Source organism: Ixodes scapularis, unplaced genomic scaffold, assembly GCF_016920785.2.
Source record: "Ixodes scapularis isolate PalLabHiFi unplaced genomic scaffold, ASM1692078v2 PGA_scaffold8__174_contigs__length_109621045, whole genome shotgun sequence".
Taxonomy (NCBI): Eukaryota; Metazoa; Arthropoda; class Arachnida; order Ixodida; family Ixodidae; genus Ixodes; species Ixodes scapularis.
The window spans coordinates 69,251,340-69,269,708 of record NW_024609883.1 but is presented as its reverse complement, the minus strand read 5'-3'; the positions used below and the strand labels follow the sequence as shown (position 1 = coordinate 69,269,708).

The 18,369-nt window shown below is 46.3% G+C and overlaps 1 protein-coding gene across 1 annotated transcript in view; it reads right to left on the bottom strand.

The window, feature by feature from the left end:
* Window positions 1-16,784: 16,784 nt before the first annotated feature.
* Window positions 16,785-18,369, bottom strand: part of LOC120841455 (THUMP domain-containing protein 3) — a 43,416-nt gene continuing 41,831 nt past the window's right edge. The window contains exon 8 of the mRNA XM_042286866.1: window positions 16,785-17,047. Within this exon, the coding sequence (XP_042142800.1) occupies window positions 16,937-17,047 (111 nt within the window). The 3' untranslated portion in view covers window positions 16,785-16,936. The remainder of the gene's footprint in view (window positions 17,048-18,369) is intronic.

The window sequence follows — 18,369 nt, the reverse complement described above, 5'->3', positions numbered from 1 at the left end:
TTGCGATCATAAGTAAGCGGAATTTAGCGGAGCTGCTCGGTGAGGGCGGCCCCGTCCAAACCTTTGCGAAGTACGACTTGCGCGTCCGAAGGGGTCACAAAGGCTTCGGTGCAAGCACGCATGACACCGAGAGCTCCGAGCACTGTAGAGCACTGCATGGTTGCGCAGAACGAGCAGCTCCTACCTCGCTGCCGTTCCTGGCTGCGCAAGAGCCTCTCGGACTCGGGGTCTGGTCGCGATCGGCGAGGTCTGGCGCGGCGAAACGTGGAGGCTTCCTCAAAGCGTGCACACACACGTCGCCTCTCGTTCAGAGTGGACCGGCGGCCCGGACTGGAGTCCTAAACGCCTTGGTTTTGATGCTTCTTCCGTCTCCCAACTTCTTCCACAGCACCGAAGACAGCGGGCGCGATCTTTACGTTCACTGAATGCGTCGAAAGGCCTCCACGTGCGATGCACCGGAAAACGTGGTGCGGCTGGTGCCGGAACGGAACTGACGGAACTGCATAACTTCGAGCTTTGAGTCAACGTGCACGGCAACAAACCGATCGTGACACTAAGCCGCGGATACCGCATCGCCGGTCGACAGGGGCAAATGGCCCGTTGCTCGTATCGTGGGCCGTGACTCGTACTCGGCCAACTCGGCGTCTTTTCGTGGCCCCTCGCGTCGTCGCAACCAGCCGCAAACATACCAGCCCGCGACCGTGGCCGATGTCGGAGAAAAGCGAAACCGAAACGTAAAGCTTCCGCCCAGTGGCTTCCGCTGCCGCGCCTTTTCTAACTTCCCGGCCAGTCCCGGTTTACACGCTTCCGGTCGTCGCGGAGATGGCGACGCAGCCAGACGTAGCGGTTTTGGCGCTGGCTCCTTCTGCGTTTTACGGGACAGATGTTTTACGGTCCGTTTCTACTGCGTCTCTGGCTCTCAACTCGACGACACCTCTCATGGTTCAACCAGGCGTGGTCAGCCGGGGTCAGCACAGCGCGGCCGGCTCAACTCGTCCGATCGCCGGACCGCAGGCGACTTCCGATTTCGGCCGTTAGGCCTAGGATCCGAAGGACTCTGTTTCCGTGAAGCGGTAAGCGAATCTCGTCCCGTTTTCGTTCTACTTTTAAATTACGTTAGGTGCGCTACAGTGTAAGCATGCGTGCCAAGTGTTCGTGACAATTTTGAACTAGAATAATTGTGCTTCATTGCGGTTTGTCATTTACGAAAAAGTAAATCGAGCAATGAACGAGGAGCCATGCTTGAAAACGATGTATGTACGATGTTAACTTCTACCTGGGCGGCTTAAAAAAAAGTCAAGACTGGTTACGGTTGAATGCGAGGCTGGTCCCAATGCAATGGTAACCACTTAGAGCACCTTTCTGAACAGCATGTATGCAATATAGCGATCAACGAGACAAGCGACGACGAGAAGCTACGAGTGCCGGCGCCGAGCGACGAAGATTTCTCACTCTCGCTGCTTGCGCCGCTCGGTTCCTGGGCTTCTAGAAAACGTCGCTCATCACCTTGATCGCTCGCACCAATCGCTTTCATGATGTGTGCTGACTACCGTGTTTATTCAAATATATGTCGACCTTTTTTTTTATTTTTTTTTATTTATTTTTTTATTTTTTTTCGGAAATCGTGACTAAAGAATTTCGACCTACATTCGCGACCAAATTTTGCGACCGTACCGGAAGCATGAAGCTATCGAGTCACCGAGCCGGCGTTGCCGTAGAGCTGCGCCGCTTCTTGTTTCCAAAAGCTTTTGTTAAACAACCGAAAACAACAGCGGTGGCCGATGCCGCTATCGCGCGCACCTCTTGGGGCATTGGATTTCGCCATCGCACCTCTAGCGTTCCCCTTGCTGGGCAATGGGGAAGGAGAGGAACGCGATGCGCCATGCACTTTGTCCTCCATCCTCGCAAACGCGCACAAAAAAAGAAAAAAAAAAGATGTTACTTTTGTTAGTTGCTTGAGGCGGCTCGGCTCGCGTGTTGCTCATGGCGACACGGCGGCTTTGTTTGCGTCTTTGTAGTTTGTCTTTCGTCGCTTCGCACCTTCTTTCGTTTCTTGTCGTCATTTTACAACGGTGTCAGTGAAGTATTGTGGCGGATTTGCGAGGATGTCTACCAAGCTGTGAAGTGATGTAAATAGAGGTTTCTTTCTTTTGCCCAAAATTTCCCCTGTTCTTAAAAATAAAAAAAAAAGTCGACCTATATTTGAATTTTTTTTTTATTATTCTCGGTGGGTCCAACAAATAGAGTTCGACCTATTTTCGAGTAAATACGGTAACTTTAATTTTTATTTTGGGTTACGTCGGACGTAACTCGAATGCTTGACAGTTACGTTGGGGGTAACTTTAATTTTTATTTCGGGTTCCGTCGGACGTAACGTTAGACACTGCGTTACACTTAAGAAAAATAGGGGCTGATGGTTCATCATATAAACCAACCATTTGTGTTTAATTAAAGTGAATCACTGGCCTAAAAAAAATACTGCTGTCCTATAGGAATGTAGCGCTTCAGATAAATTTGTTAATTTTTCTTTTAGTCTCTGCCCCACCAGATACAACATCTGGCCTAAAGCAGTGTTCCGGATCTCCTTCCAAGACCTCAGGCGGGTCGTCATTCAATCCAGGAGGCGGCGGCGTCTCATGGGCGTGTTGCTGGTGCTTCTTACTGGATGGTGCTACCGAGGGAAAAGTGGTCGTGCTTGGGAAAGGCAAGTATGGCCGCCGTAAGTATAGATATTGTTTTTACCTTTGCTCGAACCCACCTTTAAGAAATGCACAGTTCGCATGTGTGCATCTCTCAATGCTTCTACAGTCGGCTGTTAATATCTGGAGTGCTCCAACTCTGTCAGCGCTAGTTTCTCTAGATTATGCAAATGGGATGCAACACTAAACCACATATGCTCTCGCAACAAACAGTGCTCTGCTGAAGCACGCACTGTGGAATCTACTCTGGCTTTATAATGCAGCACAAAATAGTTGACGCCAAGTATAGCTGCTTTTGTGACTCCGTTTTACCGAAAGCTCTGCCGAAATAAACTTGCCACCTTATAGGTAGTGCAAAAGAACCTCGCGTGCCTAACCTGGAGAAGGGCATTTTTTTCATAGGTCAATTTTTTCTTAAAAGAATACCTTCAGCCTCCTTGAAATGTTAACATCATGTGACACTCAGAAGAACAGTAAACCCCTTAATGTTGGCGAACCTTTAATTTTCGCGGCCTTTAATTTTGCGGAATTCAGTGACTGCGATTATGTCCTCTGTGACCGATTCGAGAAGAAATAGGGGCCACCAAGATAAGGGGGTTTTACTGTCCATCGGAGGAGAGAGGAAGTCACCTTTGTTTGTATGCAAGAGTAAAACCAACAACAACAATCATGGTGCCGACACTTTGTGAGCCTATCTGTGTCTATTGAATGATATCAATTTTGTTTTTGTTCGTTAAAAATTGTTGCCTGTCCACTGTGGGATGTCGTCTTCAACACGAGTAGTGGTTTTCCTCTGAAGCAGGCAGCATGGACGCGTGCCGCAGCACAACATAGTTTATTTGCAGGTGGTACCGCAGTTTGAAGGATGGTTCGCACAATATGGGGGAATCGCAATTCAATGTTCTACCTCGGGCGTAGACAAGATTTGCTCATTCTAAATCATTTTGTCTACAAATCGGGAACTTGCAACGAATGTACCCGCATGGTTGGAAGCGCTTCGTTTTCTAGCCTCTCAGTCCTGAAGCTACTCACGCACCACATGTGTAGATGTTCCGGTACGTGGGAGCACTTATTTGGAAAATGGTGAATGGCAACTGTTGTTATCTTTAAGGTGGACTGCATATTTGCAGTACTTTTCCTCACTTAAAAATATGTCTTACTAAAAATATGTAGTATAGCCGATGACAAAAAGAGAATGGCTGGGCATCCTCCAGCACATGCTTGTGCTTTTCACCCCGCTTTAGACAGATGTGCTCGCTCCAGGCTCATCAGGCGCTGAAACGTCATCGAAGGTAGCAGACGGGCTGGAGGTCGAACAACGGAGACTTCTCCCTGCCTTTCTGATGGTGTCAGTGAGCATGTACTTCTATACTCTAACTTAGCTTAACCTGCACAGAGCTGAGTAGAATAGGCTTGGCAAGTGCCCTTATTGCATATGCATTTGTACAGCTGAGGCACTTTCTAAATCAAGAACATTGTGTACCTTACCTTCAAAAACACATCATTTTGAGGGTGCAAAAGGAATTCTAAGGCATATTTTTGTTTGTATTGTCCTATTACGCATCGACTCCTTCAACTTAATGCGGAGTCGACCCAGCCTCTTGAAAAATTTAATGCTTGCCAGGTAATTGTTTTGCATTTAGTTGATATATCAGTATTCAGTTAGGTATCCCAAGTCATTAGTCGTTGAGGTGGAGTCTCTCTGTAAGTCAGTCATGTTTAACAGTCATAGAAATGCTTGTCAAATAATGGCACTGTCGAGGACATGTATTCAGCTCGAACAATCGCTGGGCACAAGCTGGTCGTGTGGTTACAGGCAGCAAACATCCCGGTTGGAACGTCCTATTTCGCAATGTAGCTGCAGACTAAATGAGGGCCCCACTCATAAACGTCTATACCTTTAGTCTCTTTAAGCTGGACCACTTTTGAAACTACAAGCCTTTGCAGCAAAAACAGCATGACGCATGATTATAAGCTCGACGTACCATGGCGTCCAACTAGAAGGTCACATGGCTTGCTTTGTGCACTGAATTTGCAAGGATGGCTTGAGGCTTCTGTCGTGGTTAACTTTAAGCTGAGATAGTTTAAAATAATGCTCTCAGTTTTTAGTGTTGCCCGGCATGGTTAACAAGTTGGTGATATAGCGCTGCATTGAAAAGTCTGTGCATTCATGACTGTATCACCTTATGAATGCAAGCTACCTATTAAACTCTTCGTTTTTCAGAGAAATGAAATGCACTTTGCTTCCAATTGCACCCGCTTCTGTAACTTCATGGTATGAAGCACCTTATGGCTGCAAGCTCTGACCGATCTTGTTCTGTGGTCTGCGCAGGCCCATATGAGGGAGTCACTCCGAGAGCCTCACCAGAGTTTCCTGCCCGTGGTCGTTCTAAATGTTTTTGTTGTAGGTATGCATCCTTTCTGTCTTTCCCTTAATTGTACTCAAACGTCTTCTTTTCATTGTCGCCGATTTGCCTCAAAATTGGTTAAGCACACAAATGCACGCTGTACAACTATATTGTACATATTTTTTCCAAGGTAACTTTTCTTTGCCAAAGTTAGATTTTTTTATGAAGGTTAGTCTTTTTTGTTTTTATTTTCAAATTTATGTGAGTTTCCATGGGCAACACTAAAACGTTATGCCAGAAGCAAGGACAAGTTCACTGCTCTAATTTGTTCTCAACTGATTGCAAGAAATTTCGTTAATGTCGTGAAACCTCCTTCCAGCGCTCGCTTTGCAGCATAAAAAAAAATTATACATAGGACATACTCTGTTTCTTAAACTGCTTGCTCATTCTGCAGGTCTGCCTGCCATAGATGTCGTGCTACTGGAGAGCAGGCGAATTTGAATGCTGGTTTTGCCATTGCTTTTTTTTTTTTTTAGACGTTGTCTTAGTAGTTTTTGTGAATTTGGAGATTTTCCTAAAAAGCAAGCCGGGAAGAATATTTAGTTTAGTTAGGAAGCTGAAAATAATGATTTAGTACCCCTTTGTCACTAAAATAGATACTGTGTGCCGCTGTTAGTGTCAAGCCGAGATCCACGCTTTTTTGGCATTTTGCTCAGAGTGGTACCCATTCTTATTCGTTAGCCTCTTGGTGTGCCAACTAAACTCTTTGTATACAGACACCTGCCCTCTGCTGGTACACTTTACCCTCATGTTCAGCGAGTGTATGAACCGGAGTTGTATCCACAGTCGACACTCGCTGAGCACGAGGGTAGGAAAATCTTTCCATTGCAGCAGAGCCATATATGGGGAGAGTCTGGCAGTCTATGATTTCGCTGCCGTAACGTCTCCCTTCGGAGTGAGCTGATCAGCCCGCGGCACAGAGCAAGAGGCGTGAGCGCATGCGCGTGAACTCTAGGCTGCTCCCAGCTGAGCGGGGAGGGCCGCCATTTTCATTCATTCGCCCGGCATGGGATCGATATTCAAATTTCGGTTCTTTCCTTTTATTTGGCAGGCTCTGGCAATAAAATGATATAGTGTTATTCCTCGGTGGCTTAAAAGCCTAAAGAAAGAAGTTCCTCCATGTTTGAACGCACTTTTATTTAGGCAAAAAAAATAAATAAGCCCGTAGCAGACGACACGTAGCCTCAACAGTGCTCCGTGCAGACAGCTTTGCGTCAAAATGGTGGTCGTCTCCTCTTTGTTTCTCTGCTGCCTTCTCTCTCCCTCCTTCGGCGTTCTCCTCCCTTTCCTCCTCTCCGGCGCCTTCGTTGCCACACCCGCTGGCTAAACTCTCCCACTATACGGCTTTGCATTGCAGTAGTAGTTTTATTTGTAGTCTTTACAGTTGAATGTGAATATTTGACAGAAGTCTCAGGTTGGGGCGAAAGGGGGTTAAATGAATGCATTTGATCATTCACCTAAATTCGGTACCCATCATTTTAACGCCTACGTAGCTTTGTCCTGGGGGGTGACTATGACTAAAATAAGAGGATCTATGTGCTGATCACGAAAGAATATGCTAGCCATTCTAATGTAGCTCTGCCAAGTACTTGATTGTGATTTGTTTTTATTTTCAGCTACTTGGGTGCCTCAAGATCTGGAAATCCTAGTGGCCACAAGCTTGGACTCAATCTTTTTCTGTGGTCTGGGCAGGACCATGGGGGAGGTAATCCCAGCAACAAGAGCATCGCAGTATCTCCCTGGCTGTGACTTTCGGTCTGCGTCACGACAGGGGAGTCCTCGTGCCACCAGGTGTTAGGTATGCCACTTGAAATAAGCATTTTTCTTACCTATTAATAGAACAGCAAAAGCACTACTAAGCCTAAAATGAAAAAAAAACATATTCAAATCTTGGGTTGGATGAAATTCCAATTACAAAAAGGAGTCTGCAGACATGATTAACATGTGAACTTAAAGCCCGCGGATGTAGGTTCGACGGTGTCACAGAAATAACTTCCCGCAGATCGCCTTGCTCGTGCTATACCCAAACAAATTCTTAAAATAATCATTGTGTTTCGTTGGTGTCATCAATCTTATGTCCCTACCACACTCACCAGTCGGGACATGTGAAATATAAAAAAAACAGGAACTTGCACATTGTCAGCTCTGCAAAGATTTATATAGTAAACAGAGCATAGCACGTTCAGCTTAAGAAAAAAATTCAGTGCAGGCCTATATTCATGGTTCACATATGTGTAATTGCTCTTTATAATGAAGTGAAAACTGCTTAAGTTGTGGCCCACTACAGGCTTTCTATTAGTGTTAAAAAGTGCGGTAGAAAATATGATTGCGCTTGGAAGACGGGGACATAGGAAGGACAGACACAACAGAGCGCTAACTTTCAACTGATTTAATTCAAGAACCTCAGCGTAGAAACGGACTGTGTCACCGCACCACATCTCAACCAATCCGTGGCCCTGCCATGGACCGCAAGTACGCCAAATCCTTATCCGCCAAGTCAATTGACGCCACACTGACACAACTTGTGCCAGAACTATTTATAGTGTCAGCCTCCATAATCTCGCTAACAGTCCTATCTTTGTGCCTCTCAAGAACAATAGACGAAACAAATAATGGTTTGCACCCGCAGTCATGACAGTGACACGACAGATCATGACTGCGAGTGCAAACCATTATTTGCTCAGTCTACTGTTCTTGCTAGGCACAAAGATATGACTGTTAGAGAGATTATGGAGGCTGATGCTATAAATAGTTCCGGCACGTGTTGTGTCAGTGTGGCGTCAATTGACTTGGCGGATAAGGAGTTGGCGTACTTGCGGTCCGTGGCAGGGCCACGGATTGGTTGAGATGTGGTGCGGTGACGCAGTGTGTTTCTACGCCGAGGTTCTTGAATTAAATCAGTTGAAAGTTAGCACTCTGTGGTGTCTGTCCTTCCTATGTGCCCGTCTTCAAAGCACAATCATGTTTTCTAACGTACCGTACCAACTTGCCCAACAATCAGCACTTGCTAAAAAGTGCTATTGTGTTTTAAGCAGCTCGCACCAAATATTTTCTTGAAATACATAGGTTCATGGAAATTATTATGTAGATGTTGGCAGACAGTCATGGTGAGGCCAATCTTTAATGCCAAGTGGTCCACTTATTCAGAGTTAATTGAGTTTGTAAATATTGTAGGTCGCAAATTAAATTTTTATGGTACGCAATGGGCACAATCATCCGTAATGACTAGCTCTACCTAGGGGAACTTCATACGTTTACTACGGCAAGATGGTTTCGAAAAACAAAGTATTTAGTTTATTCAACTCCTGCACTAACCTTGTCTTTAGAAACTTTTTATATTCTTTGCGATGCTGAGATAAGATTCTGGAAATAGTTTTTCTAGAACTACTCTAGATATTTCCAGTTCATCATTTTTCTCGCAAAGCATTCGAGAGAGCCAAACCCTGTAATGTACGGAGGGAACTCACAGAATGATGCGACTGACAGTTTGGAACATTCGGCACTGTAACAGTAATAATGACATGTCACTTATGTAATGTTCATTATCGCAGATCAAACTGCTTTTTCCGTCTACACTCATTTTCAGTAGACTCATTCAGCGAACTCCCACCTGAGACTGCAGCGCTGTGTTCTGCAAAGTAATTTGAATGAATATAGATGCAACAGGTTTCTTTGAGCGTGCGTCTAACACATATTCTTCATATTGAATCTGCTAACTGTATTCATGTCCATGTCCATAATTCCACATTCCAGCTTATTTTTATTTTGACATTTGAGTTTTCTTCAGTACTTTTCTCAACATCTGTGCTTGCTGAGCCGTACTCAAGTCCATACATCTTGTCTTTCGCTATTACATTAATATATAAAACTGTTGATGCCGAGTGAGAATTCAAGGTACCGAATCTGTCGTGCGAGCTAAATAAGAACCAATAAAAAGCTCTACAAAGGAAATTTTGTTAAAGGATGCTGTATGGGCATTAGAATAGCACATGCCATGCTAAAAAAAAAATACAAATTCTTGTTAGGTATGCGAGGATGACAGTGCTGTGCTGTTTCTGATGTGTCACAAAAGAAAAATCAGTGCCATACAGTGTTCCTTATGGAAGTACAAACTGTTGAATTCGAAGCCCAGAAGTTTTATTCAAGAATGTTCCTCAATACAAATGTATTTAGAGATCTGAGCCACTGACTCATACATGACTATGTGGCAAACATTAATTTTCATGTGGATTATAGTTTACAAGGTCTAGTCTGCATTGATTTATTGCATTCATGCTGAAACTGGGAGGGTTTCTCTGGGTATGAATTAGAGCACTGCACGGGCCCGGGCCAGCCCGAAAGCCCGAGCCCGGCCCGGCCCGCGGGCCGGGCTCGGGCCGGGTAGCACGTATTTTCTCGGGCCCGGGCCGGGCTCGGGCTTGAACAAAAAAGTTCTCGGGCCGCGCCGGCCCGGGCCGGCCCGAGCCGTGCCTGGGCAATTTTGTGCCGTAAATCATAAATTGTTGTTGATAGCAAGAAGTTTGCTCATTAATCTTTTAGGTTCATTGAATACAAAAAAAGCGAAGTGCAAATTCACTACAGCGTCGTTAAAAATAGTAACTAAAAGACATCTTGAAGCTAGAAAGCCTTCAAGCTTTTTCCGTGTGGAGCGAGGGTTGTGTTATAAGTTGTAAACAAAATAAAGTCCCAGTCATATGCTTGTCAACCTGTCTGATTCATCGCTCTCAAAAATATCTAGTTCACTATTAGGAAGATTTAGAAAAACTTACGCAAGCGCTTTGGGTACCGTAAAAATAGCGTTGCGATGTAAAACCTATGGCGATGCTAATTTTAGCTTGCCCAAAGTGCTTGAGTACGTTATTCTAAGACTCCCTTATTGCACAGAGCGCGACACTATATTAGTGCGAACAAGCGATCGTCGTGTTTTTATGCTTATCTCATAGAATCAAAACGCTGTTTTCAAAAATATTAGTGTCTTTAGAAGTGCTCATCTGGGCCACATACCTAAGCGGTATACTTTGGTGCCTACTAAAACCATTTCGAAGTAAAATTCGAAAAAAGCCAACGTCGTGTTCGCGGTATCAGTGTCGCGCAGTGTACATAGTCCGTTCCGCGCTTGCACGTTTTGGGAACCATCTTGAAAAAAACGTTTTAAGGGGTTAACTAGGAATATATTAAACTTAAGCTTGCCTGAAGGGGTTGTATATTTTAAGAACGCGTTGACATGTAAAGCTACTTCAGAACATATTCTTAAACAGAAAAGGTGCGCAGACCAGGCTTAGAACGATGGAGACTTTTTGCGAAGAGGTTGCGATGTGCAGGGCCTTATAAAAGTAGGTTGAAACGGGGCGCGTTCAAACGCAAAGGGTGCTTCGGAAACTGGTTCAAATAAGAAGGGCGTTTAGGGAATGGGTCGAAACAGGACAAATTCAAACGAGAAGGGCGTTTAGGGAACTGGTCATATGGGAAGGGTGTTTAAAGAATGGGTAGAAACAGGACGGGTTCAAATGGGGAGCTCGTTTCGGGAGCGGGTCGAAACAGGACGGGTTCAAACGGAAATTGGTTGTTTCGGGCTACAGCCATCGGGCCGGGTCGGGCGGGGCCTTGAAATTAACAATTCTGTCGGGCTCGGGCCGGGCCCGGGCCGTGTCTCTTTCGGGCCGGGTCGGGCCGGGCCTAGAAATTTAAAATTCTGTCGGACTCGGGCCGGGCCCGGGCCGTGTCTCTACCGGGCCGGGTCGGGCCGGGCCTAGAAATTCCGGCCCGTGCAGTGCTCTAGTATGAATAAAGAGATAAACATTTCTTGAAATCAAAACATTTGAGAACGGACAAAAGGAAGGATCTGAGAACGGTATCTTAGATTCTCTTCTTTTTCTTACAGTATCTCTAATGTTCACTTTATTTCACCTGATGCATTTAGTTTTTAGCGCAGCTCTTAGCACCCGTTTCCGCGTTTCGCGGCGTCGCTGTCGGAGTAACCACCCAACTAAACTTGGCAGGAAATTGAATTAATGTTGTGGTCATGTGACGTTAATATTTCCGCTAAGTCTAGCTGAGAAACTGAATTTTTTTATGGCTGACGTGACACGGTCATGCGACGTCATTTTCCCTGCTACTTTTAGTGGAAAAACTGCATTTGTGTTGAGGTCATGTGACATCAATTTCTGCGCTAAATTTAGTGGGAAACTTAACCAGCTAAATTTAGTGGGGAAATTTTCCCGCTAAATTCAGGGAAGTTTCCTGCTAAATGGGAGGGAGCAGAAGAGGAGGAGGGGGAGGGGGGGCATGCCTTCCCATTTTCCTCTTCAAGATCTGTGCTCTAATTTCACGTTACATAGAATTGTAAACGTCTCATATTTCATCTCATGTTTATTCAACTTTTATATTGCAGGTGCGCTCGCAGCACAAATCTGGGTTGTGCTGATCCTCTACGCACAAGTTAGGAACTCCTGAGTGGCAAGAGTGGGAGTTTGGTCTGACAGCTCAAGGGACACCATTGTTCAGTATTGAATTTTTAATAATCTTCTTTTAAGCAAAGTTAAGCTTTGCTGCATGCAGTTCTTGTAAAAATAAATACCTGCAACCAAATTTACCAGGTCACGACATTTCGCCTCTGCTCTTAGTGGTCCTGGTGAGCCTCGGATAAGAGCTTACTGGTGTGCAAACACCATGCTTGTTTGAAACCACTCACTGATGTAGAGACTCGCTGACATCCAGCATTCCAATGAAACGCTGGATGTCCACAAGTCTTTCTTGAACAATGCAAGCGGGGAAGGAACCATACAATCGTATTGTATTGGGGGACATTCTACAGAGTTTTTTTTCTATGTTTTACAGATTTTTTTAAAAAAAACCGTAAAAGCTACATTTACGCGGTCTGTGCACGTGAGTTATATGGCCAGGGCGGCATAGTATAAAAGGCTAATTTGTAATGATCCGTCGGCTTATTACAGAGATGTGCCAGACTTCTTTCAGAAAACTAGATGGAGGTTCATTCTAGCGTAGTTTCATCCCGCGAATCTGAATATCCCGTTCGTTTTCCTCAAAGATATAACTAAACGTGAGAAAACACAAAAAACATCCCACCAACAGTGACATCGTAAGAAGACCTTTCGGCCGCCAAGCGTGTGTCGCTTAAGGGCCGCGCGTCCAATCGCAAGTTTTCTAGGTATATTCTCCGGCACTGGCACCAGTCGTGACACATTTTTCTGCCCTTTTAAAAAATAGCATGTGCGTGCATAGCTTTGATAGGCGCTGAAGATGCGTGAACAAAGATTTTGAAAGCTGCTGTTGTGACGTCGCTCTCTAGGGAGGTGCTTTCACAGCGCTTTAAAAATGACTATGCAGCCTTGATTAATTAAATTAGCGAATAATTTTGATATTTGAGATTCTGGAGGTCGAATGAAGATTTAAAAGTGTTTTCTCAAATACAAAACTGCTTCAGCCTCTCTCTAAGTATAGTATGTTCGTGAAATTTTTAATCAGTGAAAATAGACCCATGGTTCCAATTAGAAACCTGCTAAGCATCATCAAAACACACTAAATCAATTTTCTTTGTAAAGATATAAGACGAGTAGCATTTTATGGCGTTATAAAAAAATGGTCAATTTGGACGCATTTCCAGACTTCGGTTTCTTACCAGAGCGCATCTTTGCACCTGCGGTCCAGCTGCCCGGTGACCGCAGTGCGAAGCCGCCCCCTCGCCTCCCTTGTAGGATGAAGGGAAGCAAGGCGCATGTGTGTTGCGTGTCTATGCCCCTGGGGAACAGGACCGTGGGCGCAGAGATGAGCTCTGATAAGAAACTGAAACCTAGAAACTCGTCCAAATAAAGCTTTTTACAGAATGCATAAAACGCTACCCCTGAATTATATCCTTCTAAAAAAAACTTGATTTTGTGGTTTTCAATGACTCAGCAAGTTTCTAATTGAAACCATATTTTCATTTTCACTAATTAAAAAGTTGATTAACAAATTGTATTTAATTATCTGACTGATCGTTACGACTAGGTCCCTATACTACCTACGCCTGGCCGTATAACTCGCCTGCACAAACCGCATTAATATAGCTTTCACAACCTTTCTAAACATATATGTAAAGCTTAAAACTAAATCGCCCTGTACAACAGTGAAAAGGCGAAACCAACACGCTGGAGCCATATGGCTCCACCATGCTGGTATCGCCTTTTTGCTGGTATAGGATGTCCCATATTACGTTATGCATGTATGGTTCCGTCCGCCTACATGGTTCCGCCTATATCCACTACGCTGGTATAGGATGTCCCATAATACGACACGCTTGTATGGTTCCGCCCACCTGTATCATTCCGCCTTATTCCACTATACTGGAGCCGCCTTTTTCGCTTGTATAGGATGTCCCATATTACGGTTACGCTTGTATGAGCCTTTTCCGTCATCTTTCCATCATCGAGATTTTCCAACAGGGACTGGCGAGGTGTCCCGAGGCGTCGAGGTTTGTTTGCTAAGAACGGAGAGGTGAGGGTGGCTAAACTTCGTTTCAGCTTAGGTCCGAGCGCGGCCGATGTTATGAGCAAAAGGGCCAATGAAAGAGCGGAAAAAGAGCAACGTCATGGCGTGCTCTCTGCGCTTGAGGGGACTATCCGGCGGGAGAACACGCACAGAGAGACGGCGAATACCGGCTGGTCCTATCAACTGCAGAGAGCACGCCATGACGTTGTGCCTCTTTCGCTGTTTGATTGGTCCTTCGGCTCATAACATCGGCCGCGCTCGGACCGAAACTGAAACGAAGTATAGACCTTTCCAAAAAGAGCGCTCTGGCCGCCGCCATTTTGCGAATCGAGCGACCCCTATCAGCCAGAAATTTCTGGCACCCGCCTGAGCTGTGGAAACCCGGTCAGCGTGACTCCCCACCTGCATTTTGCATTCGGAGTTCGCCGGCTTTTCTTGGAAGTTTTTATTTCATTTTCCTGTTTAGGGTGCTTACCCTTTGTATGTTATCTTCCACTGTGAGAACCAGGGAATACCAGGGCTCGTAGCCCGCTCGGCCTTCGCAGGAAACGAACGAAGAGAGCGAACGTCAAGCAGCCCGCGACGCAGGCAGTTCGACGTGCTTGGAGGATTATTTCCGTCGAGATAATCTCCAAGAAGCCTTCCAGGCTGTGTTCCGGGTCTTCGCAAGAACTAGCTGATAGGTTCGGGTCCGGGGTGTGGCGACATAATAAGCACGTTCGTTCATTTGCTATGAAGCTGTGCAAAAAAGGAGCTCTCTTCTACATGTTCCCCAAAACATACCGGATTCCGTCCGATCGTCGTGAAGTGACTATCGTCGACACTGTATATTGGATATGCTGTGTTATTTGAGACCTTTCTCAAATCCTGTTCGGATAACGCAGCACCGAGGGGTACGTACAATATATTTTTTGTTCGATTGATGAGACTCATTGAATTTTATGTTGTGGGCGGGGAATATCCATGCAGTACGGATATCCTGTGTGGTCAAATATTTTGACCTTTATAGATTGACACGATTGAGTTTACGGTGCCGTAAAACAATGAACATAAAATGAAACAAACATTCCAGTTGCATTTGTTCTGTCGCGCACAGACTCACCAAAACAGCTTTCATTTCTTTTTTGTTTTTGTTCCCAAAAATAGAGCACCGCTTTCTTAAAGACCTCAATAAATTATGCTCGCCACAGAACACAAGATAAAAAAGAAAACGCGGCAATTCAGCCGTCACCAGCGTCCGGAATTGCGCCAACGCAGGCTGCCACAGCCTACTGACGAGAAACTCCACAGCTCAGCGCAGTCGGGCAACACTGACGTACACTCTCAAAACCAGGGACACGCGCTGTAAATCGCTTCGTTCGAGACTGCCGCTGGAAAGGTCTATAGCGTCCGCAAGTTCCCTCCCAAGTACTTTTTCCCTCCCTTCGTGTGCGGCGAGACTCCTCATTCTTCAACGGCGTCGGCGGGTTGGTGCGGTTGGCGCAGTTAACGTCGTCTGCTTTACGTCTGCTAGTCATAGCGATGGCTGCTTACCTTTCCTGCGTCTGTCGGAGATTCACCGCTCTCTGAAAGGCGAAGTCGAGCTCGCTCGTAAAGACCTGCACTTCCAAAAGTCGCAGGAAAGGTAAGACAGATGCAGACGAAGTTGCGAGCAGACGACGTTGCAAAGCAGCAGACGACGCTCAGATACGGGGTCGCGAGCAGCCAATCAGGGCTCGACGTTCTGACGTCACCGCTACCCCCTGCGCAAGAAGCAGTCGAACTTTCCCCAGCTTTCCCTCCGCATTAGTTTCCCACCCGAGTGTTTTAGCAACGTCCATATCACGCGCATTCTCTCGCGTCTACGGAGTTGTGTCTGCCGTTTTAAGATGGAAAAGCAAAAGGAACTTAACCAGGACTCTTTATTTAAACGAAAGGCCATCACACTGGCGGGAAAAGATAACGGAGCAGTACTGCGTGGTGGCCTAGCAATCCCAGCAGTGTTGTTTGGAAGACAACCCTTCCAGAGGCGACAGTCGCGCACTCGTACAAGCGCAACAAGCGCGAAACCTAGAACGCTTTAGAGGAAAGCTAGGATTACTTCTGTGGACGGCGAAGAACTATTGTTGGACTCCGACAACGGCGACGAGTGCATGGTATTTATTTTTGTGTTGGCGTGCGTTTCATAAAATCTGTTCTATGAGGTATGTGTTCAACCTTCATTATTTTACTTGCGTGGTAGAATTGGCAGCAATTTACTTTTCGGATATCTGGGAGCTAAATCTGCCTGTGTTAGGACCGTGGAAACACGGTAGGTCAACGAATAACGTAGAATGGCAAGGGTTTATATAAAATCGGCTACACTACCCATAGTTTTAGGCTACTAAACAGAGCTTTTAAGGAAGCTCTAAATGTTCAGGGCATGTCCCGCGCGCGGATTGTTCGCTATTTGCTCGAATATTCTGAAATTTCAAAATATGCAATTCTAGAACCGAATACAAATCGAATATAAAAGAATATTCTATTCGTATTCGGACTCTCATATATTCGCACACTCCTTATTAGCCCTCACAAAGTTTCTTTTTCCTAATATACCCGAAGCTTGTTTTGTGTGTTTATGTCCAGCTCTGGGGGAATGCTTTCCCTTGAGCAAATCAAATCGAACATGTTATTTCAGGCAATACTCAAAAGTATTGGATGTCCGCACAAGCCTACCGTAGCAATCCAGCCGTGTAGCGGAGCCCGGTTTATCATATTTTCAATATTATTGAAGTGAAAAAGCGTTTTAGTGCAATGTTGGCACAAATTACTCACATTTTGGCAAAATGTAGCAGGATGTAGCAGGGCGAGTGCTTTGGTGCACATATCACAGCAATCACATCACTGAAAAGGTTAAATCGTACGGAACGGCTTTCTGCTCTCCAGAGATCTAAAGCAGTCTGTGACGGAACAAAACAGTACTGTCCGAGCCTCCCGACGCTGTGCCTAGAGCTCAGGAGGTCTAGTTTCTTTGGTGCGTCTATCGCCGATTGTGGCCTCCAAGCGCCGAGCACCAAAATGGCAGAGCCCATGAGAAAATTGGGGAAGAGAGTGCCAGTAGCGTTAGCTGAGCATGTTCAGCGGCTTTAATCGTAACTAATGAAAGGAATTGACTGCAATTGTCGGGGGGAGGGGGGGGGGGGGGGGGGGGAGACTCAGTAAAAGAGGCTTCAACAAGGTGCAATGACTTTTATTGTGCAAACAACTTAAACCCGGCCACTCGCCGACTTACAAAAGCAATCCCGAAAGTAATGTGATGATTTCCGGGCGGTGTCACGCTGATGGGACGGTGGGTGTGGTGTAACCGAGGTGTAACGGGCTTCGTTACACCGCGGCGTCCGTTCGACGCAGTACGAAGATCCCCGCTGCGAGCCCTCCGACGTTGACTCCGTAGACGCGCGACTGGCGCCACAGCCTGCCCGTGCGTCCGACGGCCTGCGAAGTTAGCCGCAGGATGCGCCGTTTTACGGATTGCTACAACTCCCGACGTTTGTTCGTATACCAAGCACGAGTTAAATGGACCATGCAACACGTTTCTAACTATTTTTACAATTAAATTACCTATGCAGGAATTGGCGCGCGAGGCTCTAGTCACACAGTATCGCTCAACACGAGAGAGAGAGAAAAAACTTTCTTTATTTATACGCCAAGGTCCGGCGCTCAGTTGTATTTAGTCACCTACCAGTCCTCACCCAACACGTTTTTCACGTGCTGAATGAGCGCCGGCAGGAGAATATGGGCATCGGTTGGTGGACTAAGCCAGTCCGTCCATGAGTGAGGTTGGAGACTGTGAGATAGGGAGGAAAGAGAGGATAGGAGGATAGGTTGAATGTAGGAGCATTGCCACAGGCAGTGTTCTAGAGAGGGTTATTCGCCGCAGTTGGGGCATTTCGGGCGTCCGGCAAGGCCCTGGATATAGTGGCGAAAAAGGGGAGTCACGACCGAATTGGTCTGAAGTCTGCGGAGAATGGCGCTGTCCTCCCGCGAGAGGGATTGGGGGGGGAGCGATAATTGTGGCGGTGTTAGCGCGTAGTTCTCTTAAGAGGGATGTACGCTCCTTGTGCAAGAGTTTTCGGTGTTCCTTGGGGTCATAGTCGGACGGCCAGAGGCACGGAGGACCCGGAAAATTCGTAACGCGGGTGAGCTCATGAGCTCGGTTGTGTTCCTCTACGCCTTGATGTCCGGGGATCCACTGCAAGGTAACATGGAGGGAGGGATGCGTGTCAAGGTGACATTGCAAAAAGCTGTGGATATGTCCGGGTAGCGCACCGTCACGAAAACTGCGGCATGTTTCCTGTCTATCTGTTCGAATGCAAATGTGGTGAGTAGGATGGTGAGGTCGAGTGATGGCTTCAAGAACCGCTAGGGTCTCCGCGGCGGATGTGGTCGGGACATTGCTGTGTTCATTAATATGCTCATAGCCAGGCCCTACTACAGCCGTTATGCTTCTGCTGGGACTGTGACTGGCATCTGTGTAGTAATATGTGGTATCCGCTCATGGTGTCTCGCGGTCTATCCGTTGGACTAGTTGTGTGCGTCGGGCAGCATGTTTGTCCGGATGCATATGCTGAGGTATGGGCATGACTGTGACGCGGGGTAGGGACTCCCACGGTGGGGGTGGGGGTGGTGGAGAAGGAGGCAAGGTGGTGGTGTCGTAGCCTTGATGCTCGAGGAGCTTGCGGCCTTGGGGGAATGTTTGAAGCCTTGCCATATGTGCTTGGCGGCAAATAGTGGTACGTTCTTCAAGTGTGTTAAAA